Raw genomic sequence first — 27,164 nt, 5'->3', positions numbered from 1 at the left:
TCTGGGCAGCCCCTGCCAGTGCTCCCTCACCTCAACAGGGAAGAAATTCCTCCTTGTGTTTCTTTGGAACCTCTTCTGTTGTAGCTTGTCCCTGTTGCCCCTTGTCCTGTCATTGGCCATCCCTGAGCACAGCCTGGCTCCATCCTCCTCACATTCACACCCACCCTTTATGTATCTGTAACCATGAAAGAGGTCACCCCTCAGTCTCTTCTCCAAGCTAAAGAGCCCCAGCTCCCTCAGCCTTTCATCACAAGGGAGATGCTCCACTCCATCGCCCTGCACTGAACTCTCTGCAGCAGCTCCCTGTCGTTCTTGTGTAAGGGAAGCCTTGGAGAAGGACCTGGCCATGAGTTCATCTGGTGCATCCCAATTGCTCCTGGTCAGAGCTTAATTCTTAAGCATCTTCATAAAGAAAGAGACTTGAATTTAAGGGAAAAGTAGCAAGTTTTTGAATAGGAACTTAAAAATGCAATATATTTGTCAATTAATCCTAGTTCACCTAGAAAGTATCCTGAGACTTAAAATAGTACAATACACGCTTAAAAAATACTCTGTTGTGGCTCTGAGATGTGATGGCCAAAGGACTGGGCTACTGGAAGATTTCCTGTGCCACATGCTTCTGCAAGAGAAACAGAAATGAAAATGTACAGTGCACTTTTATTCCCATACAGTTAAAATCCCTGCCTGTGTTTCAGTTGGGGTAGTTGCTGTCCTACAGCAGGTGACAGGCTTTGAAACATCAAAGCTGTTATTTGTCTCTTCCTCAGTTCAACTTCCCATTTAACTCTGCTTTCAGCTTTAAGTCAAATGGATTGCTAAGCAAAGAGCCTTTTACTTGTTATTTGCTACTGCTGTTTGGATTTGAGTCTTGTTCTGCAGGGAGACAGTGGTATCCCCAAATCATCTTTCTCTCTGCCTTCCTCGAGGGTTTAGAACTGCAGCTGCATTCATGAGGTAGGCAAAGCAGAACAGCATTCCCCATGTTGAATCACCCATGGAGTGTGTTAAAGTTAGGCTTGGATTTGGTGTGGTGTGAAAACAGGTATTTCAATGTAAGACTGGAGGAGCAATCCTCCTCTGCCGAAGTTTTAGTGAGACTAAGCTTAGTGTCCTACATTGTAACCTCCTTACCTTGTTTGTGGGCCTATGTCTTAACATCAGGGAGGTTCTGTAGGACACGTGGTTGCCCTTTGAGGCAGGTAGACATCAATGTGGGAAAGCACAGCCCTCACCTGAATGCCTCTGCAGCTATCTGGACTGGTACATGCAGTAGAGCAGCCAAACAGGAGCAATGTCATTTCTCTTCACTTCTGGGGTAGCAGAAAGCCATCAGTGTATTACTGGCTTCCATGTTACTCTCTGTTGGGGCCTCTTGGAGTTTTAAAGTAGAAATGTTTTTGTGCATGTGTTTTCCCTTCTACCTATGAAAAAGCAGATTTGAATTGCATTTCTTCAGCAGCTCATCCTTTTGTTGAAGGAAAGTTCTGAGAGGGTCTGCCAGCAGCATTAAAAATGTCACGTCAAACAGACGTGGACTCAGGAGAGTGTTTGAGCATTGAACTTCTTCCAAAAAAACCAAAGACTTGTGGAGAAGGGTTAAAGCAGTACCTGGGCATGTATTCTCTTTGAACTGGGATTGAGTTCTGCCTTGGGAGAAACTTTACATAACGAATTGCTGTGCAGAAGGAGCAGTAATTAAAAAGGATGTGCCGCTACTGGGAGCGTTTCTTACCTGGAGCTGAATGTCTGGGGCAGATTTCATACTACACTCTCAACTCCTCTGCACACAGTCTGTGCCCATTGTGTCTTTCTATGTGCTTTTCACCCCTCAATAACTTCAGCTCGTGGACTTTGCCACAGTGTATTTGGCAAAGCCCACAGGTCTGAACAAGGGCGATACAAGCTTTGTTGAAAACAAGTAGCCTTATAGAAAATGAGTTGTGTAAGTGTTCTGATGTTGGGGACTGTTAGCTTGCAATATGAGACAGAAGGAAGTTCATCATTGCAAATGGTCCAAAGAAGAAAAAAAGCTTCAGGTAAAACATACTTGTAAATATCCCTGTCAGGGAACGTGTTTATTGGGAGCCTTCCACCTGCTAGCTGTAGTGTTTGTGGAGCTGCTTCTGATAAGAGTGCTGAAAGAATTGCTGTGTGCTTCTGCCCATAATAGGCTATGAAGGGGCTCTGGAATGACTTATTTCAGTTCTGAAACCTTTGGTTGTACTGCCTTTAAGGTTCTGCTTTGTTTTCTGTCTGAAGAAACAGATCTCGGTGACCGTGCTGCGATCTCAAGTCTTTAGGTTGTAAATGTGCTGTGTGGAGGTTGTAGGAAGGTCTGACTTCAGGTGACACTCTTGAAAGTCATCCAGAGAATCAGGTAACCCACTGCAAATAGCCAGGCAATTGCTGCTTTTCATCTCTGGCAGGTAGCTTGAGGTGTGTGGTGAGTCTTTTGTGCTAGGCCACCACGTAGCGTGCGCAGAACACGATGCTCTGCGGTGGCTGTGAGTGCCCAGGCTGGGAGCAAGCAGCTTGTGTCATCACAACGCTTCCCAGACTCTGCTGCACGTGAGTGTTACCATGATTCAGATGAGTGATGATGAACAAAGACTTTTAAGATGCAGTTTTGCAGCTGGACTTTGAGAAGCTAGTCGATACCTCCACTAGGTGCTCTTTCTCCCCGTGAACCAGGCAGGGCCTCAACGTGGGTCGCTCTTGCCACAACTGTGTGGAGAGCTTAGCCCCTCAGGTAAAAGTAGTAGTGCCAAGAGCCCCATTGTGCCTGGCTGTATACAAATAACGTAATGTGATGAGATAAACTTACAGCCATATCAAAGCTGCTTGAAATCCTGGCTTGTTCATGCTCTCTGCCTTAGGGTAGACTTCCACAGCCAGGCCCTTGGCACCGAAAGGGTAAAACTGGTGCTTTCGAAGCACCTTCCCACTTCTGGATGCATTTACATCTGTCTCAGTCAGTCTTGTTTTGAAGCACCTTCTGCCAGTTGGACTTTTTTGGTCCTAATCAAACATTGAGAGTTACTGCTGGGTATTAAATCTCTGAACTTGTGTGACCTGAAGTCTTTTGCTGTTCAGTTACTCAGCTGTCAGCGTGCAACAGCCTGGTGAAAATGCAGCGTGATCTTCTGGGGCTGAGCAACACTGGCCTGGCTACACCTCACCACCATCAACTGCATGAATTGCTGAGTGCTGACGTGTTCTTAATCACAAATAGTGCTAATATCTCTGATGGAACTCGAGCTTTTCAGAGGGCTTTGAAGAAGTTGTGCAACAAGCCCTTGTTGCCTTGCCCTGGGGTGTTTGACTTAAACCCAGGGCTGTTTCCTGATGCACAAATGTAATATATGGGAGACTATGGTCTCCTCTGCTCTGGCTTTGAGTTGCTGTTCTAATTTCAGAGGTTTCTGGCTCTGTGGGAGGCATTCCCCCCTCTTCAGCTGCGTGTGTGGCTGTGTTCACAGCAAGTGACTTCACAGATCCAGCACAGAAGAAAGGAGCCACGGGAGCCTGTGGGCATTCTTCTCTGTTAGACAAGATCATTCCCCAGGCCTCGCTTTGTGTGGCTGGCAAACAGTTCTGTGAACAAAGTGCCCACGTGTGTGTACTCACCTGTAGTGCTTAGAGACTTGCTCTGTGGTTTTGTTACAGGATTACACTGTTGCCCTGGCAGAGGATGAGATCTGTTGAGTTGTCTGTAGTAGATCCTCTCAGAACTGTCTCACCCAGCTGGCATTGCAGGGTCACTGGCTTTGCTCTGGGACTATGTCAAGGCCAGAAATGCTCTGGCTTTGCTAGATTGCTTATAAGGTTTTTCAGTGCAGGATGGTGAGATTCACCAAGTCCCCTATAAGAAAATGTACTCTTAACAAAATCATCTTCTTCCTAAGCTGTGAAGAGCTGAGGGTTGCGTGCTCCAGAGCGGTAACGTTCTGCTAAATGTGACACAGCTTGGTTACACAACAAAAAGTACATTGAAACAAAGAAAGTGGCCTTAAAAGGAAGTCTGATTGCAGTGGGGGCTGTTGCAGTGGCATTACTTTGGTGTTTTTTCTACTCCCTTTTGACTGGAGTCACTCACAGAAGTGGTGATTTATATTTGGGTTTGAATTGTATCTAGTACAGAGCCATAATAATTGTGTGCCTGGTCTAAATTGGCACTGATCTGAGCTAGAGGAGGGTTGCCCTTGTGCTGCTATTGTTTATTCTCAGTGTGTTGGATCTGTTGTTGTTGGGTGAGTTGTTTCCCTACAGAAACCAAGGAAATAATATTGATAAGAAAACACAATACGGATGCTGGGGCTGGTCCCCAAGATAAGATTTACATTTCCTTATATACTTGAATGGGAGTCAATCGTCCCTTTGGGTGCTGGACTGTAACCTTGTGTCTCTGAGCTGGAAGAAAACAAGAAAACCTGATTGTGACCTGCTGGAAAGCACCCTGTGTGATGGAAAGGGAAAGGCACCAGCACAGTGTCATCTCTTGCAGTGTTGGTGTGAAGAGATGAGTGGGTGCATTGTCTGAACCAGACTAACTCGTTTTAAAGCCAGTCTTAAATAATCTCTGATTTAGAGCTCCAAATTATTGCATGGTGGCTCTTACAATTAAAAGCAAGCCAGTGAAGCAAGCACAGAGCCAGGGAGTGTATAAGCAAGTTCATCAGCTTAAACTCAGACCTGGTCATCTCCCACCTCTCCTTCATCTGCTGGCTTGGAGAGGCTGTGGTCTTCAAGTTCTACTAATGAGTGCTTTTAACCCTGAGGCTGTGTCCTAGTGACCTGCTCCCACTTCCTCTTACTTCCCATAACTTGCTTTTACTCCTGGATTTTACTGCTGCTTGCCCTTTGTAACAGTTGGATGATTCAGCCCTTCATGCCTATATAACTTCATTGTAATGTCATATCTTGGCCTTTTGAAGCCTGTCTCCTGCTGATCAAGGCTGTCACATCTAAAACACTTTGAGAGTTGCTGCTGCACAGTAGGCAGGGCCTTCTCTTTCCCCTGCCTCTGCATTGGGAGTGCAAACAGAGGCTTCAGCTGACCGTGACGTGAATGCCTCCTGCACTACACAACCTGTTCCTGCCCTCCCTCTCCACGTACTTTTCAGCAACAAGGAAATGCATCCTTTGATGCATCCCATAATAGGCTGCTGCCCTAATTGTCACTAATCTGATGGCACCTCTGTGTCTGCACTTCTCTAGAGCCCTATGTCTTGGCTTTTGATGGCCTTGGTCCCTGCAGCTTGTTCAGGCTCTAGGCGGGGATGCTCCTCAGGGTGTGCTCAGGGTTTGGTGCCTCTGGCTGGGATCTGGATCTGTGTTTATAAGCTCCATTTCCTGATCTCCTTTCTTAGTGCCTCTATCCTTTTGGGAAGGCATGCCTCCTTTTTAATCTCTCCTGAGATGAGGTGCTGAAGCAGCCTTTGAAGTAGTTTGCCTTGGGATATCATTCCTTTCCCTGACTTTGTGGAACTTTCTCAATGCAGCCCATGCTCTGTGGCTCACAGGTTCCTGAGTTACTGTTCATTACTCTTTTGATGAACTTTCTTATGCAGGAGCTGTGTTATGCCTGAAGCTGTCTTCCCCCTCCAGCAGATCTGGAGAGCTAAGTGCCTGTTTGTGTATTATGGTTAGAGCCTGTCTCTTTAGTTTGCAGTTGCCATGGGGGGGAGGCCATGCTGTCCCTCAGGGCTTTGGGCTTGCTTTCCCTGCCTTGTGCTCATCCACACTGACCACGTTCACCACTCTTGCTCAAAAGTCCTGGTTGCTTTTGCAGGGCTAATATCCAGTTAGGATCCAATTAGGGTGTCAGAGCTGGCAAAGACCATGAAGAAGCAAAAAGAGCAAAGGAGTTCTGCTTTTCTTCCTCCCAGGGCAGTAAAATGTTGGCTTGACTCATCTGTAACATGTAAATTCATCCTAACACAGCAAGGGAAACTGTCTGGGCTCTCTCCTGTGCCAGCATGCTGCCTGTGCTGGTTACAGCAGGAGTGAGGGACAGAAGGTGCACCCAGCTGTGAGCAGGGTGGCATTGAGAGCTCTGCTCTACGTTGCCTTCAGCTTCCCTGTCCCTTCTTGTCACCAGACGGCAGGCTGGGGGAAACCCAAATGGGTAACAGAGCACCCTTCTGCCTCTGCCCAGCAGATGTTCTGATTGCTGTGGGTTACTGGAGTTCTCACAGGTGCTTGAATTTTAGCTGGCAACAGCGATTTGATTTGGTTTCTTGGATTTTTTTGTCTTTCCCCAAAGGTGAGGACTAGAGCAGCAGACACTGCTGAGGGTAGCAGCAAGTGTGTTGATAGAGAGCAGTAAAGAAGCAAAGGTAGAAATAAATGACCCCCATCAGTGTGGCAGTGACCTGCAGAAGCCTATACTGGTGATTCAGGAGCCAACTGGTGTCTCCTGAGCACTTCTGTGCAGTTCTGGCAGCAGCACCAGCCCCGTGTGCAGGATGTGACCCTCTGCGCCGTGTGGGCAGCTCACGCCTGCCCAGAAGCTGTCAGCAAGTGGCAAAAGTACAGTCTGTCAGCACCTGAAGTGTACTTGGTTTCTTTTTTTTCAGCTTCACACCATTTGTTTAAGCAGAAAGGCTTACTCCTTGGAGGTTTTTTAAGTTCCATTTTAAAAAACTAGGCAAACAAGTTGTGTTTGTGCTCGAGTGATCTCAGCTCTGTGGGTCTGGATCCAGGTTGGTGCAGATGTTGCTTTGTTTCCAAAGTTCTACCTGTGATTCCTTTATTTTGTTTTCATTAGATCAAGCCTCAGAGGTACAGGTGACAATGATGCTGACTGAAAGCTGTAAACTCAGAGGACTTCATCACAGGTAAGATAATCACTCTATATAAGCAAAACTATATCTGTGAGCTGAAAATCCCAGAGTCACAGAATCTTAAGGGTTGGAAGGGACCTTGAGAGATCATCCAATCCAACCCCCCTGTGCTTAAAGCTCCCTGGGGGGGGAGAGGAAATGATTTGGTTAGAATTCATCAACATTTCATATGTTTGAAATGATTCTAAGCCATTAATAGATGAGCTGGATTAACAGATGAAACTATTTTGCTCTCGCTTTGAAATACAGAAACACTTTAAAACCATTTGCTGTGGTAAAGATCAAGAAAGTCTTTATCAAACTTCACATTTGGACTTTTTCTCCCTGTCTTCCAGGAACCTGCTCCCCATCACTCACGTCTGTATAGAGGAGGGAGAGAAACCAATGGTGCTGCTGCCGTACCTGAACTGGGGGAACCTTAAACTCTTCCTGCGACAGTGCAAGCTGGTAGAGGCCAACAATCCTCAGGTACTCTCAGCAAGCTGTGACTTTATCCACAGGACTTGGTTTGTCATCCCTTTATGTGCCTCAAAAGAAGCAGTTGTGTGATATTCACTTGCCTGGTTGTGACAGGGAGAGAGTTGACAAGTATTTGTTGTGGTTCATCCAGAGCAAATGTTCTTGGCTGTGTTTATCACAGACCTTCAGAGGGGGTGAAGCTGAGCTAAACTCTGATGAGCTGGTGGAGCCATGTGTCTTCAAAAAAGACTTAAAAATAGAGGAAATGGTGTATGATTGTGCATGTAAGTCAGAGTATGCAGGGAGTGCATCAGAATGTGCAGGGGGTACATCAGAGTATGCAGGGGGTGCATCAGAATGTGCACGGGGTGCATCACAATATGCAGGAGGTGCATCAAAATGTGCAGGGGGAAAATGTGTGGGGAGAAACTTATTTATGGATCTTATTTTTGGTAAAATTAATACATTATCCCTTCAATTACACTAGGGTTCTTAATTATTTTATAGTAAGCATGAAGAACCTGAGTGTTTAGTGATGGATGTGTATACACAGCAAAACTATCTCTCTGGAGATTACTTTGTCTGTTCTTGAACATTACTATGGTTTGGCTCTTCTGTCTTTAGGCTGAATCAAGCACAAAGTGAAATCATCTGTCCTGAGGTCAGCATTTGTCCCTGTTACGTGCCAGATGTCAAACTAGGAAAGGGCCACCTACCTCTGTTAATGTACAAGTTGTGATAAGCTGCTGGGATCTTCCAGCTTTGCAGCTTAATCTGAGTTATAAATGCCCATGCAACACACTAACAGCCCTCTCAAGAGTCTGATACAGGTTGTAAATACCATTTTTGCTATGTCAAAGAGGAGTTGCCTCTTAGTAACTAGGTGTGACTATACTTAATTATCAAAAATTAGGCCATTTGTTTAAGGTGAAACTCTTCTCCAGACACCTGGAGCAAACTCCTCAGTTCTGTGTGATAATACATGTCTGCTGTTCTTAATAACAAGCTGTTAATGAAGAAGGTGACTTATTATTGTTTTAATGTAGTATTTGGGTTTTTTTAACCCCAATCTGGCAACTTCAGTGTGTCCATCTGCATGCTGAAGCTTCTGAGGCACTGTAGGAACCAAGAGGGAACCCCAGACATAAATATGTGTAGGGGTTTGATTTCTGTAGGGCTGGGAAGCTGTGTATGTAGGTGAAGCAAGAGCCTTTGATGCTGGTTTTCAGCAGTTGATAGCAGGAAGAATTTTGACTGCTGTTTGTGCTTTGCTGCCTGAAAATGAGTTGATTGCCAGGAAAGGAGAGTGAAAAAAGCATGGTAAGAGGGGTGAAGGAGAGAAGTTTTGCCTGTGTTCACCACTAATCAAAGGAGTAGCACTGAGACAGTTGCAAGTTGCAAATGTTTGCCCATGACATGTCTAAAATAAGAGTATTCACATTCAGAGTGAGGAGTCTTGGTATGTCTCTGATCAACAGGTGAGAGTGTCTGTGACAAGCTGCCAGAAAGCACCAGCCACTGCAGGGGAGGAGCACTGGAATACAACAGAGCCACTAAGCCAACAGGCACTGGGCTTGCAGTTGTGCCATGATTGTTGTTCTGTCTGTGTCTTGCAGGCAATTTCCCAGCAGGATCTTGTACATATGGCTATTCAGATTGCCTGTGGAATGAGTTACTTGGCCAGACGGGAGGTCATTCACAGAGACCTGGCTGCTAGAAACTGCGTGTAAGTACTGGACGGGGTGTTGTGTCAGTAGCCAGGGCTGGGATGGGCTTTCTCCAGTTGGCCTCATCTCTACTTCAAAATACACCAGTGTTTGTGTGTTTTCCCCAGTTGGGGGAGAATGCTTTTGTCAGTGAAGCTGTTTTCCTCTAAATCCAAGGTGCACCAGAGAGCCTGGTTTTAAGGGAAGCAGCATATCTGCAGCCAGGTGTTGGCTTATCACTGTTTCAAAGGCTTGAAAAATACTAAAGCTTCCCTTAAGCTTTATTAAAAACTTGGATCATCTTTGACAGTTGATCAGTGGATAGATTTTTGCATGAGGTTCCATCTTTCCATTTGCTTCCAGGGCAGGTTGGATGGGGCTTGGGGCAACCTGATCTTGCTGTGCCAGGGGCTGGCAGCCCAGGCTGCTTGACTCCTTGCCCTTCTGGGACCAAGTCCAGCTTCTCTTTAGTTGTGTCATCTGGAGTGCTGGCAATAAAAATCAATTCATAGTGCATCTGGTGCTGCTTCTCTGTGGGAAATGCAGGAGCTGAGCTTCTGCCTCAGTACAAGAAATGCTGGGCTAGCAGTGGGCTTTCAAGTGAAGTAGGGTGCCAGTAGCCAGCAAGGGCTTTGGCTCATCTGCCACCCCTTTGTTCCCCAGGTCTGTGTGGTGAAAGAATGGGAGGAGTTGATGAGAAGTGTATCAGACCTATGTTCCTGTGCTGTAATGTTGGGCAGGGAGCCAGGACTGCACTGGTCTTGGCAGGTTTGTTAAGGGAGGAAATGCTGTGCCCATGGCCCAGTTGGGCTCAATTAGAGTGGACATAGGGATTGCACAAGTCACAGCTCACTAATCACTGGGAAATTACCCTTTGTGTTCCATTTGTTTATGGACAGGTCTTCTAGGAATTTCTCTGAACTCTTAAGAGTGATTAGGGATGGAAATGTTGAGGGTAACACACTGACCTGGAAGTGCATACAAATGGGATAAATAAGAAGGTGCTTGAGATAACAAAGCAAGAAGCACACAAACTGACTGTTTCTATTTAATTTTTCTCATCAAAATATAGACATTAGTGACAAGATGAAGAGAGCAAACACCCTTTTGTTACCATCCCCCTAACCCAGTGTTATTTCTGTGTTTGGGTCCTGAGATGTTAAAACCAACATCTCACCCCTGCTCTGAAGTCAGCTGTTTGACAACATGGAACTTCATGACACATTTGAAGTTCAAAATCATCTCAATCACCATCCCAGGGGGGTGGGGTGGGGGAGATCCCCCATAGGCTCCATGTGCTTGAGTCATCTCTTGTTGATTTAAAAGTGAGTTTCCCCATAGTCAGTGTCCTATTCTGATAACAGAATGAGTATCTCTTGTTGAGGGGAGTAAATAATATCTTAGCAGATTGCTTGCTTAGAGACAAGGTTTTAGGCCAAACATAATATTGGTTGCTTTACAAGATATGACCAGATCTTGCTGTGCTTAAATCTTTGGCTCGTTATTGCTACAGAGCCACTGCAGCAAAAATCCAATTGATCTGACAGGGGCTCTCTGAGGGAGCAGGAGTAGTTTAAGGGAGTTGCTTGTTTACTTTAACTGTATCCTTCTGCACTTGCAAATGTCTGGTTTTATCCAACCTGAGGCTGATGGTTTATCCAGTGTTCGTCTGTAAAGGCAGAGTCAATCCGTTCCCTGCTAGCGTTTGATAATCAGAGCGTGAGCACGTCCTGCTGCGGAGGAGTGCTGGCCCTTGCCAGCCTCCACACCTCTGTTAACCCTTCCCCATTAAATCCCCAGCCTGAAGCTTCATGTTGAGTGCAAATGTTGCCTGTGCCACTGCGGTGCCAAGCTTGCTGAGTGCCTCTGTTCTGTTAACCCAGCATTGACGATGCACTTCAGGTGAAGATCACGGACAACGCGCTGTCCCGAGACCTCTTCCCCATGGACTACCACTGCCTGGGAGACAACGAGAACAGGCCGGTCCGGTGGATGGCTCTGGAAAGCCTGGTCAACAATGAGTTTTCCAGTGCTAGTGATGTGGTAGGTTTGTTGTTGCTTGTGTTTTACTCTCAAGGTGCTTTGCTGACAGTCAGCATTTCTTTGGAGTCAGAAATACTTACGTGTGGCGCTTTGTGTTATGCCACACTTGGAGACAGAACAGGAACTGGAAGCTGCTTGTAAAAGTGTGGGTTTGTGGCACTAGGTGGGATCAATTCATACAGTCATAGAGTGGTTCTGTTCAATTCAAAGTCATTTTGTTATTGTTTTGTATTCTTAATACACCTGGGACAGGAAAGTGCTCACTGTCCATGAAACCGCTCTTGGAAACAGGAGCTGAGGCAACACTGCCAGAGAAGTGCACAGTTTTAATGGGGTGAGGGCAGCTCAGTGTCATCTCTGGTGCAGATCACCACACAGCCCACACTGTTTTAACACACAACTCCTTTTTGCTTCTGCTTTCCAGCTCACCTTCTAACACGCAGCTCTCACCTTTGTGTCCGTGGCTGGCTGAGCTTTGCACTCTGCAAACATGAGCAGCTTTCCTGGGCACAGAAAACAGGATCTGCCCATAAGATCATCTTTGCCTTCACTGGATGCTTTTCCCAAATATGAGGGGATATGTTTTTGTCTGCTTGCTAGGAACAAATTGAGTTCTCAGTTGCGTGTAACTTACAATGGGTGATGAAATCTGTTACAAACAGTTGTGGTGCCTGTTCAGCTGCAGTTGGCGTGTGTTCCAGCCTTGCTTCTTGGATGCATTTCTTTAAAAGGGTTTTGCTGGCCTGAAATGCTCCTAAATGTGTTCCTTCCCTGCCAGCAGTTGTATCAGGCAGCCAAAGTGTAGAAAAACAAACCACAATTCCCGTTGAATTGGAGTTCTGTGAGTTGTTTTCCTCTCTGTTGGACGTGAAGCTCTGTGTTTCCTTGGGCCAATTTTATGCAGCTACTTGTGGAACTATAAATAGCTGGATTCTTCAAGTAGTTTTGCTTGAGTTGCTCTTTATTGTCAGGTTCTAGGTGAACCACCACTCGTCCCAGAGCATCTTTCTGAACTGCAAGCAGAACGAACGTCCTCCTGTGCCTCTCCATGCTGCTAATGGGCAGCTGTTCAGAGCAGGACCACATCCATGCCTCTGCCATTCCCCAGCACCCCTTAGCTAAGGCTAAGAGAGAAGGGCAGGATTTCTTTTGGTTAAAAACAAGCCTCTCTGGAGACTTACACAGTTGTGACTCTTAATAAATGATGTTAGCAGCACTGTATTTCACACCAATGATTCACTGCTGCGCTATCAGCTCCATCTCTGTTTCATCTCTGGGGTCTCTTGATACCAGACAGTAAATCATTTCACTGGTACTGTGCTTGCACATGAATTGATTGATTGATTTTTCATCACCTTGAGCTCCTTTTGGCAAGTGCTGTGGGCTGAATGCTTTGGATGCTGCTCCAGCTGTCAGGTTGACTTGGATGACATCTTTCTCTTTCCTGTGAGTCCTGCTTCTGAGCCTGCACTCCAAATAAACAGCTGACCTGGGTTTAAAGCAGCGCTGCTTTCACTCAGCCCGCTCTTGGAGTTTCACAGACCTTCTTTTGAGGCATATTGGGTGGTGTTTCAAAGAGGTAAAATGTAATACAAATACTGTAATACACTGGTGTTGTGGAGTGTCTGAAGGAGCTCTCCAAGTTCAGCATGTTGTGGTAACACTGTTTGTTTTCAGTGGGCCTTTGGGGTGACGCTGTGGGAGCTGATGACTCTGGGGCAGACTCCCTACGTGGACATCGACCCCTTTGAGATGGCTGCTTATTTAAAGGACGGCTATCGGATAGCTCAGCCCATCAACTGCCCTGATGAACTGTAAGTACCTGCTTTTGGAGAAGGGCTCAAGTGGCTGGTTTGCAGTTGGCATGTGAAGCCAGCCTTATCAGGGAAAGAGCCTGGTTTGCCTTCCCCTGCCTTTGACACAAACCCTCGTGGAAAGTGTTTGTGGCTTCAGTGACCTAGGACTCGGGCTGAAGTGAAACGCTCGTACTTGTCGTTGGGGTTTGCTTCATCCCAACCCAACTCCTTCCCTTATTCTGACAAGTGGAAGACGTGGGGTTGGTCAGCAGGATGGGAGGAGGGAGGCAAAGGTCTCAGGGGGTTTGGCACAGTGTTTGTGTGGCTGCAGGGTAGGAAGCCTCTAGGGCTGCAGGCAGAGGGGAGAGGTACGGTGTGTGCTGGAGGGAAATGGCAGTGCTTAAGGGCTTCATTCCTAATCCTGATGGTGTAGGAGAATGCAGGTGCACAGGCACTGCCTCCTGCCTCATGAGTTCTTACCCCATCCCTCACAGAAGCACTGTGCACTGGGCTTTTACAACAGCTGAATGATTTTCAATGAGCTGTGTGTAGCTTCCTCCTGGGTTGCCTCTGACTCGTATTCTGACCAGCACTTCGGTCACAGGACACTCACTGAGCACTCCAGGTGTCCTGTCTTCTGAGGAGGAGTTGTTCAGCAGTATGTGGCAGAAGGCAGAGGGTTCCTTTTCTCTCTGAGTCAGCAGGTTTCCAGTGTCAGATTGGGCCTGTGGTGGCCTGGCTTAACGTTCTCACATCTTCCATTTGCCTCTATCTCACAGGTTTGCTGTGATGGCCTGCTGTTGGGCCCTCGACCCTGAAGAAAGACCCAAGTTTCAGCAGCTGGTGCAATGTCTAACTGAATTTCATGCAGCGTTGGGAGCCTACGTGTGAAGCTGCAGGAGATGGGACTCAGTGCCTGGGAGGAGGCAGGGACAACACCTGCAGCCCCGTGCACCGCTCCAACTCACACACCTGATGTGTATAAAGCAACACCAAAAGGGAGAAAGCACTTCTTCCCAAACACTGTGCCTTAGAATGCCTTAGTAGTCTCAAGTCTTTTGTAAGACCTCTTGATGTTGAATATTTCCTAGGTATCACTTTTGCTAAGTTAAATCGAGACCTTTTTATTTGGCATCAGGATGTTTAAAGTGTAGTGATAGTGAACTTAACCACGAGATTTGGATGGACTTTGCACTCTGACAGCAGCCCCTGCCGTGTCGGGGGAGGGTTTGAGGAGCTGGGAGGAGAGGTGAGGATGGGCAAGGACAGCAAAAGCCACGCTGCAGAAAACTCCCCCTGCTTTTTAAAAACAGAAACTGAATCTTTCTGACCAGCTCTAGTGTTTGTACTTGTTATGTATCTGGGATAGCTTTTTAGTATCAACTTCTTTCTCAAGACAACAGCACGTTGTGGTTGGACCCACAAGCGGCATCTTGCTTCTTTTTAACCCCTCCACGAATGTCTTTTTGGAAAAGCTGGTCTTCAGGATACAATATCTCCTTTTTCAAGCAGTAAGTGATGATGTAAAAGTGATTCCAGTTTACCTCATACAGAGAGTGGTAAAGGTGGGGTGAGAATGATGCCTCTCCTTTCAGATAAAAGGCTGATGTGGTGGTTTTGTTTGTTTTTGAAGATGGTTTTATGTGCTAAATAGAGGCCTTCAGAGAAGTGCCAAAGCAGCCCTTGTGTGGGAGTCTTTCACCTCAGACTTCTGGATCACAGTTTCTCTTGTTCAAAAAGGTACTGGTTGTTTTCTACAGGCTTTTGTGGCCTGAAATGGGCTTAAATATATAAATATATATTTGTAAAGACACTTGCAGAGTAAAGAACGTTTTTCTATGACATGTCCTGTGAAAGCTTGGTCCCTCACCTTGCCCTGGCTACTGAACACGCAGGTTGGTGGTGGTGGTTGGGCTGGAGCTGCCATGAAGACAAGGTGGATTGCCTGCCTTCCTACAGAGCTGCTTCCTGAGACTCCACGTTCTGTCCTGCTGCCTTCTTTAGCCCAAATATCCATCCCACCCCAGGTTATTTTGGGTTCAACATTACTAAAGAGAGCTGAACAAGGTAATTTGGGGAAATGTGTGGGGATCCATTGATTCAGCCCCAGTAACTTTCCTGTTCTGTATGTAACAAAGTTATTTGTAGAACACCTTCCAGTTCTCCAGGTGAAACTGGAGGTTTGGATCCTCTGTGTGATGACACCTGCACTTCAGTGCCGTAGCAAGGTGTGAAAGGTGAAACATTTTGTCTCATGCCACTTGCTGAGTAAAGCACTCATAGCCTGGAGGGTTTGTGCAACTGCAGGGTGTGGAGCATTGCCCTCACAGGCTCCCTCATGGCATTGTAGTGGTCTGCAGCTGGATTTGGCAGTGTCACACGGGTGTGCAGCTTGAGTTGTGAGGAGAGATGACCTTTTCTGAACGGGGTCACACCAGGCAGAACTCTGTGTGGCCTGTTCTCAGCCTCACAGGCTGCACCTTTGCATTGCTGAGCTCAAGTGTCCCCCACATGTAGGAGCTTTCCCACCTGTGCTTTGGTGGTAGTTATCTGTGGCTGGTGAACTGAGTTTTGCTTTAGCCTAGAAGGACATTTTGCTGCTGACTCAAGTTTGAGCATGTTAGGATGTGCTGCAGTACTGGTTTCATTTGGTTGGCTCTGGAGTGACTGAGTTGGTTGAGGACAGCAGCATGGCTTTGGTTGTGTGGCCTCCTGTGGTCTCTTTCCTTTCTGACCTGGGGAAGCTGCCCAGGTTTGTTCAGCACTTGTTTACAGTGACTTGGTTGTTGAGGCTTGGTGTTACTCATGTCCAGCTCCGTGTGACAGTGGCACCTGCAGAGGTCATAGCTGTAGGAGTGACTCAGGGATGGAAAACAGCCCAGGGTGAAAATGGTACCCAGACTGCGTGCCCTCCACAGGGCTGCAGCTGCATACAGGATGTGTCTCACACCTGACAGGTATCTGGACTGACTGACCCCAGGGTGTTCATCTGACAGCCTTTGCCTGGGATTGGTGAGGTTCACAACTGTTTTGCTCTGGGGAGACACGTGTGTGGTGTTCTCTAAACTGTGTGCATGGGAAAGCCTTGAGTCAGCTGGTGGTTTTGCCAAGAAAGTGGACAGCAGCACCATGACAGTCTCTCAGTTGGTGCCCCCACTCCCCCCTACCCTTGTTAGGATGGCAGAGGCCTCAGCAAAATGGAAGATACCCAAGGATTTTGTGGATGGAGACAAGGGCAGGGAGGGCTGGCTGCCAGTTACAGCTCCAGGCAAAACAGACTCCAGTACTCAGAGAGGAGGAAACTTTATTCTACAAGAAACAGAAGGGAACAAAAGCAAAAAGGGAGTAGGATGATGAGAAAATACAGCCAGCACTTTAAGATCTCCCTCCCCCATCCCTCCTTTCTTCCCGGGCCCAGCTCACTGCTCCCCACATCTCTACCTCCCCCCAACGGCTCAGGGGGGAGTGGGGGATGTGCTCAGTCTCTCACAGATGGGCTCTGCTGCTTCTGTCTGCTCAGATGAGGATGACTCCTGGCATTCTTCCCCTGCTACAACATGGGGTTCCTCCCCTGGGACACAGCCCTGAACGAACTTCTCTGGTGTGGGTTGTTCCCAGCAGCTGCAGCTCCTGCCCATACAGGGTCCCTCACACGGGACACAGTCCTTGGGGAATATTCAGGTGTGGATTCTTCCACAGTTGCAGTTTCTGCAGACACAGGCTCCCTCTCTCAGGACAAGGCCTCTTCAGGGCATAGGTTTAATGAGCTGCTTTGTTGTGGGCTCCTCCCCACAGTTACAGCTGTGGATATTGGGTCCCTTTCCTCAGGACACAGCCTGCTCCAGCCAGAGTGACACAGGGTCCTTCCCTCAGGACACAGCCTGCTCCAGCCATAGTGACACAGGGTCCTTCCCTCAGGACACAGCCTGCTCCAGCCAGAGTGACACAGGGTCCTTCCCTCAGGACACAGCCTGCTCCAGCCAGAGTGACACAGGGTCCCTTCCTCAGGACACAGCCTGCTCCAGCCATAGTGACACAGGGTCCCTCCCTCAGGACACAGCCTGCTCCAGCCAGAGTGACACAGGGTCCTTCCCTCAGGACACAGCCTGCTCCAGCCAGAGTGACACAGGGTCCCTCCCTCAGGACACAGCCTGCTCCAGCCATAGTGACACAGGGTCCCTCCCTCAGGACACAGCCTGCTCCAGCCATAGTGACACAGGGTCCCTTCCTCAGGACACAGCCTGCTCCAGCCAGAGTGACACAGGGTCCTTCCCTCAGGACACAGCCTGCTCCAGCCAGAGTGACACAGGGTCCCTTCCTCAGGACACAGCCTGCTCCAGCCAGAGTGACACAGGGTCCTTCCCTCAGGACACAGCCTGCTCCAGCCAGAGTGACACAGGGTCCCTTCCTCAGGACACAGCCTGCTCCAGCCAGAGTGACACAGGGTCCTTCCCTCAGGACACAGCCTGCTCCAGCCAGAGTGACACAGGGTCCCTTCCTCAGGACACAGCCTGCTCCAGCCAGAGTGACACAGGGTCCTTCCCTCAGGACACAGCCTGCTCCAGCCAGAGTGACACAGGGTCCCTCCCTCAGGACACAGCCTGCTCCAGCCAGAGTGACACAGGGTCCTTCCCTCAGGACACAGCCTGCTCCAGCCAGAGTGACACAGGGTCCTTCCCTCAGGACACAGCCTGCTCCAGCCATAGTGACACAGGGTCCTTCCCTCAGGACACAGCCTGCTCCAGCCAGAGTGACACAGGGTCCCTTCCTCAGGACACGGCCTGCTCCAGCCAGAGTGACACAGGGTCCCTCCCTCAGGACACAGCCTGCTCCAGCCAGAGTGACACAGGGTCCCTCCCTCAGGACACAGCCTGCTCCAGCCAGAGTGACACAGGGTCCCTTCCTCAGGACACGGCCTGCTCCAGCCAGAGTGACACAGGGTCCCTCCCTCAGGACACGGCCTGCTCCAGCCAGAGTGACACAGGGTCCTTCCCTCAGGACACAGCCTGCTCCAGCCAGAGTGACACAGGATCCCTTCCTCAGGACATGGCCTGCTCTGGCCATAGTTTTAAAGAAGAAGATCGCTGCCCCTGGCTCAGGGTCTGCAGTGAAGTGGTTGGGTCCCCCCCACGGGACACGGCCTCCTCTGGCCATAGTCACTACCCCTGGCTTTTGGGGCCTGTAATGAAGTGAATCACTGCCCCTGGTTTGGGTCAGCTTTAGCAACATGAGTCTCTACAGCTGATGTGGGGTCTTTAAAGAAATGAAGATCAATCTCAGCTTCACCAGCTCTCTCCATAGAATGCAGGGGAGTCTCTGCTCCAGCACACCTCCTCCTCTCCTCCCTCACTGACCTTGGAGTCCACATGGACTTGCACCACCACCAGCCAGAAGATGAAGAGAAGGGGCAGAAGGAAGAAGAAATAGGAAGAAAAAAGAGGAAGAAGCCTCCTCTTCCAGCTTCTTCTTAAAAAGTGATGGTGGAGGTGCCCAATTATCTCAGCCCCAGCAGTGGCTCTGGCTCAGAGCTGGGGAGAGTTTGGAGCAACTGCTTACAGGACCCATCTTTACAGCCCCTTCCCAGAAAAGTCTGTCATGTCCAGCCATGACAATTGCCAAGACTGAAATCTGTGTAAGTATAGTTTTGGGCATTTTCCTGGTAACTGATGGATATGAATCAGTGAAGGATGGGATGAAAGAAAACGAAAGCAAAGAAGAACCCTCTGAAAAGGGTGCAGGAGCATATCGTAGAGTCACAGAATGGAAGGGACCTTTAGAGACCATCCAGTCCAACCCCATGCCAAGTATCAGCCACATATTGCCTGTGCTCCTCGCAGGTAAATCTCTAGAAAGAGCTTTTTACCCCCGAGAGGGTTGTTAAAGACTGTCCCAGGCTGCAGGGAGGTGTCCTGGAGGGATCCCAAGGCCGTGGAGCTGAGGTGCTGAGGGCCATGGGTCAGTGGTGGGCTCGGCAGGGTGAGGGAAGGACTGGGACTCCAGCAGCTTCAAGGGCTTTTCCATCCCAAACGATTCAGTGATTCCATGTGTGCTTAGGGCCAGGTGCAAGTTCCTGCAGTTCAGTCCCAAAGTCCCCTGGTGCCAGCTCTGAAGTGCTCCCCTTGGCAGGCAGAGCAGTGCCCACGCCACCCCAAGCACTAACAACCCCGACCCCTGTGGGAGTGCACACGTGTGAAGGGGGTTGGTGTGAGCCTGGCTGTGGGGAGCAGCCCTCACTCACTGTTTCCTAGCTCCCCCAGGCCACGTTTGCAGCACAGCATGTGACCTGGAGTGCCAGGGCTCTGTGCCTGGGCACTGTGTGTTTCGGGGTGAGGAATCTGTTTCTGAGGCAAACTCCTCTGGGTGTTGGTGGATCCTTGGTGCAGGATGTGAGTCCAGCCATAGCCTTTGATCTTAGCACAAGAATTTTAGGGAGAAGCCATTGGAAGATATAAAAGTGATGTTAAGGGAGGAAGAAGGGCAGGCTGCCTGCTGAGGATAACAGCCTGCTGAGAACTGCTGGGAGTCAGGGTGGATCAGGCACCCGATAAGGAGCCCATCTGGCAGCTGCAGTGCTGCTGCTGGGGGAAGGAGGCTCTAACACCCTTCCACATCCAGGTTCTTCCAAGCAGATAAGTTCCTGCAGCCCTTTGTGTGCTCCATGTGGTGATGGTGTTGGTGATTGCAGCCTCTGCCCGGGGAGGATGTGGAGCAGGGATCCTCTGTGCAGGGAGCTGCCTCACAGATTGCAATGGCATTGCAGGGAGGGAATATTCTGGGGGTGGAGGGCACGTGCTTTGTTTCTGATGGCTCATCTCATTCCTGTAAGGAGTGAACTGTGCCTATCCTGACCTCTAAGTGTACCTTGTCTTGGAGCTACATGTTACGTACAGTGCCCCTACACGCTTGCCAAGTGTTGCCTTTTGATAAAGTCTTGCCTTGCCATGCCATAGCTCAGAGGCAAGGTTTGATCCTAAAACTCAGTGTGTTTTGGAGTTACTCAGTACACAGAATCCCTGGGTAGTGAGGGCTGGAAGCGCCCTGCAGAGCTACTGCAGTCCCAGCCCCTGCTCAAGCAGGTTCCCCTGGCTCAGGGGGCACAGGAACATGTCCAGGCAGGTTTGGGAACCTCCTGAGAAGGAGCCTCCACACCCTCCCTGGGCAGCCTGGGCCAGGGCTCCCTCACCTCAGCACCAAAGGAATTTCTCCTCCTGTGCCAGGGGCACTGCCTGTGCTCCAGCCTGTGCCCGTTCCCCCTTGTCCTGGCACTGGCCACCACACAACAAAGACTCTGGACTTGCACCCTTTCTCAGCATTGATGGGGCTCCCTGCTCAGCCTTTTCCTCTCCAGGCTGAACAGCCCCAGTTCCCACAGCCTTTCCTCCTCACACACACGTTCCATCCCCTCAGCATCTTGGTAGCCCTGCACTGGCCTCTCTCCAGCAGTTCCCTGTCTCTCTTGAGCTGGGGAGCCCAGAACTGGACACAGGACTCCAGATGAGGCCTCACCAGGTAAGAGCAGAGGGAGAGCAGAGCCTCCCTCATCCTGCTGCCCACACTCTTCTTGATGCCTCCCTGAATGCCACTGGCCTGGCTGGGGCTTAGGACTAGCAGTGCTTGGAGTGTGTTTGCTCTGCTGGGCTCCTGCAGCCCCACCAGACCTGCATCAGCTGAATGCTCCTGTAGCTGCACTCTCCTGCGTTTGAGCTGTCTGCTGTCACTCTTCCTGTGGCTGGAAAGGGCAGTAATGTCTGTCTCCTTTCCATGGCACAGAGACTCTCCCTGATACATACACAGGTGTGGCTCACTAACTGTCAGACCAGCTCTCCCTCCAAGTTTGGTGCTCCAGACAGCAGGTCCCCTTTTCAGGGCTGCACAGCAGCTGAAGCAGCCAGACATGCTCAGCTTTACAAAAGCTTCAAATCAAAGCATTTTTCCATTAAGAAACCCAAGAAATATGCAAAGTTAAAATAACTACCCCAAGTGTCTTTCAGATCCAGCTGTCAGGTTCTGTGCATTCCTGGGGAGGGAGAGGCTGGGTGCATCAAATAAGCCCATCTCCTCCTCTCCCTCCCTCCTGCCCCCCGGTCTCTTCTTCAGCTCAGTCTCATCTGTAGCCTCATCTTCCACCTTGTTTTCTCCTGCTCAGATGAGATGCACTTCATTTGAGTTGATTCTAGCTCCTTTTTTTGCTTAGGAAGTTTTGAGTCAGCTCCTGTTGTGTTGCCATCCCTGTAGTGTTTGACGTGGCCTGCTGGGTTCCCTCTGGGAACAACCCTCTAGGGTTCAACAGCTCTCCCTGCACCTTCCATCCCTGCAGAGCCCAAACACCAAGCAAGCACCCAGAAACCCTGGCCCTGGCTCCAGGCAGTGCCCCCACAACTCACTCGTGAGTGAGACAAGATCCATCTCGCTGAAGCTGTGAGAGAAGGACCTCTCTGCAGCTCCCTGGCAGGAGGCTGTGGCTGGAGGGGGTTGGTCTCTGCTTCTAAGCAGTAGGACAAGAGGAAACGGCCTCCAGTTGTCCCAGGGGTGGGTTAGAATGGAGACTGGGAACAGTTTCTACATGGAAAGGGCCGCCCAGGCCTGTCCCAGGCTGCCCAGGGCCGTGGTGAGGTCCCCATCCCTGGAGGGATCCCAGAGCCAGGTGGCTGTGGCTGAGGGATGTGGGTCAGTGATGGCTGTGACTGAGGGATGTGGGTCAGTGGTGGCTGTGGCTGAGGGATGGGGGTCAGTGGTGGCTGTGGCTGAGGGATGGGGGTCAGTGGTGGCTGTGACTGAGGGATGTGGGTCAGTGGTGGCTGTGGCTGAGGGATGGGGGTCAGTGGTGGCTGTGGCTGAGGGATGTGGGTCAGTGGTGGCTGTGGCTGAGGGACGTGGGTCAGTGGTGGCTGTGGCTGAGGGATGTGGGTCAGTGATGGCTGTGGCTGAGGGATGTGGGTCAGTGATGGCTGTGGCTGAGGGATGTGGGTCAGTGATGGCTGTGGCTGAGGGATGTGGGTCAGTGGTGGCTGTGGCTGAGGGACGTGGGTCAGTGGTGGCTGTGGCTGAGGGCCAGGGGTCAGTGGTGGCTGTGGCTGAGGGATGTGGGTCAGTGGTGGCTGTGGCTGAGGGATGTGGGTCAGTGGTGGCTGTGGCTGAGGGATGTGGGTCAGTGGTGGCTGTGGCTGAGGCATGTGGGTCAGTGATGGCTGTGACTGAGGGATGTGGGTCAGTGGTGGCTGTAGCTGAGGGATGTGGGTCAGTGGTGGCTGTGGCTGAGGGATGTGGGTCAGTGATGGCTGTGGCTGAGGGATGTGGGTCAGTGGTGGCTGTAGCTGAGGGATGGGGGTCAGTGATGGCTGTAGCTGAGGGATGTGGGTCAGTGATGGCTGTAGCTGAGGGATGTGGGTCAGTGATGGCTGTGGCTGAGGTCCAGGGGTCAGTGATGGCTGTGGCTGAGGGCCAGGGGTCAGTGATGGCTGTGGCTGAGGGATGTGGGTCAGTGGTGGCTGTGGCTGAGGGATGTGGGTCAGTGGTGGCTGTGGCTGAGGGATGTGGGTCAGTGATGGCTGTGGCTGAGGGATGTGGGTCAGTGATGGCTGTGGCTGAGGGATGTGGGTCAGTGGTGGCTGTGGTTGAGGGATGTGGGTCAGTGATGGCCGTGGCTGAGGGATGTGGATCAGTGATGGCTGTGGCTGAGGGATGTGGGTCAGTGATGGCCGTGGCTGAGGGATGTGGGTCAGTGATGGCCGTGGCTGAGGGATGTGGGTCAGTGATGGCCGTGGCTGAGGGATGTGGGTCAGTGATGGCTGTGGCTGAGGGATGTGGGTCAGTGATGGCTGTGGCTGAGGGATGTGGGTCAGTGATGGCCGTGGCTGAGGGATGTGGGTCAGTGGTGGCTGTGGCTGAGGTCCAGGGGTCAGTGATGGCTGTGGCTGAGGGCCAGGGGTCAGTGATGGCTGTGGCTGAGGGATGTGGGTCAGTGATGGCCGTGGCTGAGGGATGTGGGTCAGTGGTGGCTGTGGCTGAGGTCCAGGGGTCAGTGATGGCTGTGGCTGAGGGCCAGGGGTCAGTGATGGCTGTGGCTGAGGGATGTGGGTCAGTGGTGGCTGTGGCTGAGGGATGTGGGTCAGTGGTGGCTGTGGCTGAGGGATGTGGGTCAGTGATGGCTGTGGCTGAGGGATGTGGGTCAGTGATGGCTGTGGCTGAGGGCCAGGGGTCAGTGATGGCTGTGGCTGAGGGATGTGGGTCAGTGGTGGCTGTGGTTGAGGGATGTGGGTCAGTGATGGCCGTGGCTGAGGGATGTGGCTCAGTGATGGCTGTGGCTGAGGGATGGGGGTCAGTGATGGCTGAGGGCCAGGGGTCAGTGATGGCTGTGGCTGAGGGATGTGGGTCAGTGGTGGCTGTGGCCACAAATCGTTGTTTTCATGGAGAAAAGAGGGCAAAACAGAACTCAGGCCTGGCCAGTGCACAGGACCAGCTGTGAAATTGCTGGAGAGCTGTTCCCTACCAGTGGGCAAACCCTGGGCAGATGAGCAGCCCTCAGGTGCAGCAAAGACGAGAGCACAGGGTGGGGGGAACCCAAACCTGCAAAAACCCTCCAGAACACCCAAAGTAAAGCAGCATGTGATATCTGTTTGTGTGCTTCATGGGGCTCAGGCTGGCCATGGCTGCTTTGTGAGGCACTTTCAGGCAGATGAAGTGCTGTTAGTTTTGCTTTCACTTGCTTTGAAACTCCAGCTTTCTTTGAAGAGAAGAGTGTTGAGAAGGAACAAAGTGCTGGCAGGCCATGGACAAACCATTCCCTGTGTTGCAACACTGAGGCTCCCAAGAAGAAGCAATCACTGTAAAAAGGAGTATTTGACTTTTAATTTTACACAATAGAGAGAGCTGTGTGGCTGAGGCTGCAGGGAGGAGTGGTGGGGGTAGCAAGGCAGCCCCAAATCTGGAGGCAGAGCTGATATAGCAACCTTCATTGGCTGTAATGTTGCTGCTTACAGTGGGCAAACAGCAGAAACCCTCAATCCTTTTGCTGTAGGCAAAAGGGTTGAAGGGGGGGGGAATGAGCTGAGCTGTGATGTGGAGACCTAGGTTTGTGTAGCTGCTCTGCTCCACGCTTCTCCTGCTCACTCTGGCTCCTGGGGCCATGGTTTCCTTCAGCAAGCACCAGCCTGTGTCAGAGGGGCCTTGTGCAAAGGGAAGAGAGGAGACTGGCAGTTGTTCCCAGCTCCTCATCAGGTAGAGCTGTCAATTGGTAATAGCAGAAGGGAAGTGTGTGGAGATGGAGTGGCTGACAGCTTCTTTGGGGCTAGTGGGGATGGGGAGAAGCCTGATCTGCATCCCCCTATGGCCCTTGCATAGGGTACCATCACAAACTGCTGCATTCTGCCTCTGAGACAGAGTGGAGTATTAAAGGGACTGAGGAGACAGAGGCCATCAGCCTTGAACTCTCACAGCAACACGGGGGGGTGATGAAAACCCACTGAAGTTTGCTTGTGAAGCTGTTGTTGTGTGTGTGTGTGTGTGTGTGGTCTCTCCAGGCAGGGTGCTGCTGGCAGCCGGGCTCTGCTCCAGCTGGGCTCAGGAGATGCTGGCTGTGGCCTGTGTGGTGGCAGCAGCTTGGGTGTGAATCGAGGCCATCTCCATCAAACAGGCACTTGTGGTATCAGCCTGGCCAGCAGAAGCCCCAGCTGCTGGTAGCTGTTGTTCTTGGGGGCTGAGTTAAACCCCAGGTCAGTCACCTTTCCTTCTCGGGATATCTGGGTCCTATCTGTTCCCGAGCTTTGTTTTGGTAATGTTGGAACAGGACTAAGAATGTGGGTTCTGGGAAAAGCTGTTGAGTTCCAGCTCAGCTCAGGGTTTTGGGGAAAACAGTGTTGTTGTACGTCAGAGCCAGCTTTGGGTTCCTGTGCCTGGGGGAATTGGTAGTGCCGTGTGCTGGCTGCTGCCTGGGATGGTGCTGGCTGCTGCCCAGCCTCTCCCTGCAGTGCCAACTTTGCAGAACATCTGGTTGCACACACAGCTTGAGCTTTGGTGTTTTAATTGTGCTCTCCCAAGGCTCTCAGCCACTTGGGAGTAAAGTGAATACTTCCTAGAGCCAGGAGGGCTTCCCTGGGTCAGAACAAGCTGTCCTCACGTTCCTGTCACAAGTGTTAGGCCAGGACCATCTCCATAGCTGACTCCTCCTTCCAGTTGTGACAGTGGACCCCAGTGTGATCAATGGACCTGCAGAATAGATGCTCAGTGCTGGATCTTCTGCATGGTGGAGTCCCCATCCCTGGAGATACCGAAAAGACACATAGCAGAGGTGCTGAGGGCCATGGGTTAGTGGTGAGCTTGGCAGGGTGAGGGGAAGGCTTGATCTTACAGGTTGTTTCCAACTGAAATGATTCTGTGGGGCTATGATTTGGGTCTTAATCCAGTGCTGGGGCTGCCTATGTCCCACCCTCTGGGTGGGGCTTTTGCCTGCTCACCTCTTCAGGCACTTTGCTGCTTTCCTTGGGGTATCTTCCTTTTATTGTTTGGCTTTAGTGAACAAACTGTATCAGCCCTCCCAGGACACACCAGGAGTCTTGGCAAAAGAGGGAGCTGATTCTTTTGGGAGAGCTCCCAAGTTCACCTCTCCACTGTGACCTGTTACAGTGCTGGTGTTTGTCTTGGGTGAGTGTTGCAGTTAAGGCTGTTGTTCTGCTCTTTGTATTAACTTCATTTACCAAACACTGTCCCATTCCCTGGTATGCTGGAAACTGCTGCCCACATTAGAGGGTTCAGAACAGCCCTGCTGGGGCAGATCCAGGCTCCTGGGCTTCTCCCCAGCCAAGGCCAAAGCAGGTGCAAGGAGAGGAGGAAGAGCAGGGCAGGCTTATGCATCCTCTGGAGTCCTTTTGCAGCCTCCAGCCCTTTCCAGCTGGGATGATTTCCTGAGCCAAATGATGTCTCCTAAGAGATGAGTTTCTCTTGTGCGCTGTTTCCTTGAAGCCCCCTGGATCAGCATCCCCAGTCCTGCAGCCAGCACCCTGCAGCTCAGCTCTGCAGTGAGGAGCCTTTTCTCTCTGTTTGTTTAGGGGGGGGGTTGTGGGGGTTTTTGTTGTTGTTTTGGGTGGTTTTTGGTCCAGACTCCTTGTCTCCATTGCTGCCCTGGGACATCTGTGTTGGAAGAGGCTGTGAATGGTCCCTCAGTGTGAAGAGCTCTGCATACCCCCTGCAAGTCCCTCTGTTATAAGGACCAGGGGGGCATCAGTGGGCACATGGTTCCTGTGCTCTGGGTTCCCCTAGCAGTGTACTGCAGTCTGTCAGCCTTTCCCCTGCTCTGATCCTTGCTGCACACCCCACCTGACACTGGGCTTCCCCAGGCTGTTGTAGGGCACTGGAAGGGGCAGGGCACAGTGCTGTTGTGCCCTGGAGGGACTCAGTGCATCTCACTGGGACTCAGTGCATCTCACCCTCAGTAATTACCTATCCTGGGAAGCTCAAGCATCCAAACAAGTTAAAACCCCCCAGTTTTAGCACTGCTAATAAAAAGCTTAGTGCCTGTGGTTGCACAGCAGAGCTCAGAGTGCTGCTGCAAGAAGGGACTTGTGGATATTGTCTCCCAGTTTATAGAGAGACATCACTCTTTCAAAGCTCCTTTTGTTCCTTTGGATAGCCTGAACCATGCTGGGTGTGTTTCTCTAATCTTGAAATCTGTGAGCTTTAAGGAAAAGAAAGAAATCAGGTAATTAAGCCAGTTTGTAGGTGTATTGTTGTGCCTTGCTGCTGAGCTGGGACCAGCCTGCACCAACCCCCAGCTCCACTCCTTACCTGGGGATCACTGAAAGCGCAGGAATCTCTTCACCATTACCCCTTCCAAAATCCCTGCTTGGTTTGGACCAGGACAGTAAGGTTTTTAGTGGATGAATGTCCTATTTCTCAGCCTGTCTGCTCAATAGAGGCCAAATCCCCACAGGGAAATTCAGAGCCATAGGAAGAAGAGGTGGGTGGGAGAGTCCATTAAGCAGTCGTCTCTCCCACGAGTATGTTTCCTCTTTGCAAGTCCTTGATGAGATGCTGTGTAGTCACAGGAAGCTTGAGTGCTGCCACTTCTTTTTTATCTCCTTCCTGTGTTCTGGCAAAGTTCATCTGACATGAATTGCATTTTCCTCCAGCTCCCTGGAGCAGGAGCCGTTCCTGCCCTTGCTCAGACATGTCTCCCGCTGGCCTGGGTGCCAGAGGAGCCTCGCTGGTTGGACCCCCATGGTTTAGCAATGGTGTGGAGCAGCTGTGTGGCTTGTCCTCTGCCTGGTACAGCCCATGGGCTCCCTGGCTTTGCCAGCCAGAAGTCCATGGCTGGCCCATGC

At 50.6% G+C, this 27,164-nt stretch overlaps 1 protein-coding gene across 3 annotated transcripts in view; it reads left to right on the top strand.

Moving 5' to 3' along the window:
* The window catches only part of RYK (receptor like tyrosine kinase), a 52,367-nt gene extending 37,674 nt beyond the window's left edge, over positions 1-14,693 (top strand). For all 3 annotated transcript variants that reach the window (XM_062005820.1, XM_062005819.1, XM_062005818.1), the window contains 6 exons: positions 6,770-6,839; positions 7,181-7,313; positions 8,921-9,030; positions 10,894-11,053; positions 12,731-12,867; positions 13,629-14,693. In XM_062005820.1, coding sequence (XP_061861804.1) covers positions 6,770-6,839; positions 7,181-7,313; positions 8,921-9,030; positions 10,894-11,053; positions 12,731-12,867; positions 13,629-13,740 — 722 coding nt within the window. In that variant the 3' untranslated portion in view covers positions 13,741-14,693. The remainder of the gene's footprint in view (positions 1-6,769; positions 6,840-7,180; positions 7,314-8,920; positions 9,031-10,893; positions 11,054-12,730; positions 12,868-13,628) is intronic.
* The last annotated feature ends 12,471 nt before the right edge of the window (positions 14,694-27,164 follow it).

This window comes from Colius striatus, chromosome 12 (genome assembly GCF_028858725.1).
Source record: "Colius striatus isolate bColStr4 chromosome 12, bColStr4.1.hap1, whole genome shotgun sequence".
Classification (NCBI taxonomy): Eukaryota; Metazoa; Chordata; class Aves; order Coliiformes; family Coliidae; genus Colius; species Colius striatus.
Note: the sequence above shows the minus strand (reverse complement) of the source record. Positions and strands in the feature narration are given on the sequence as shown.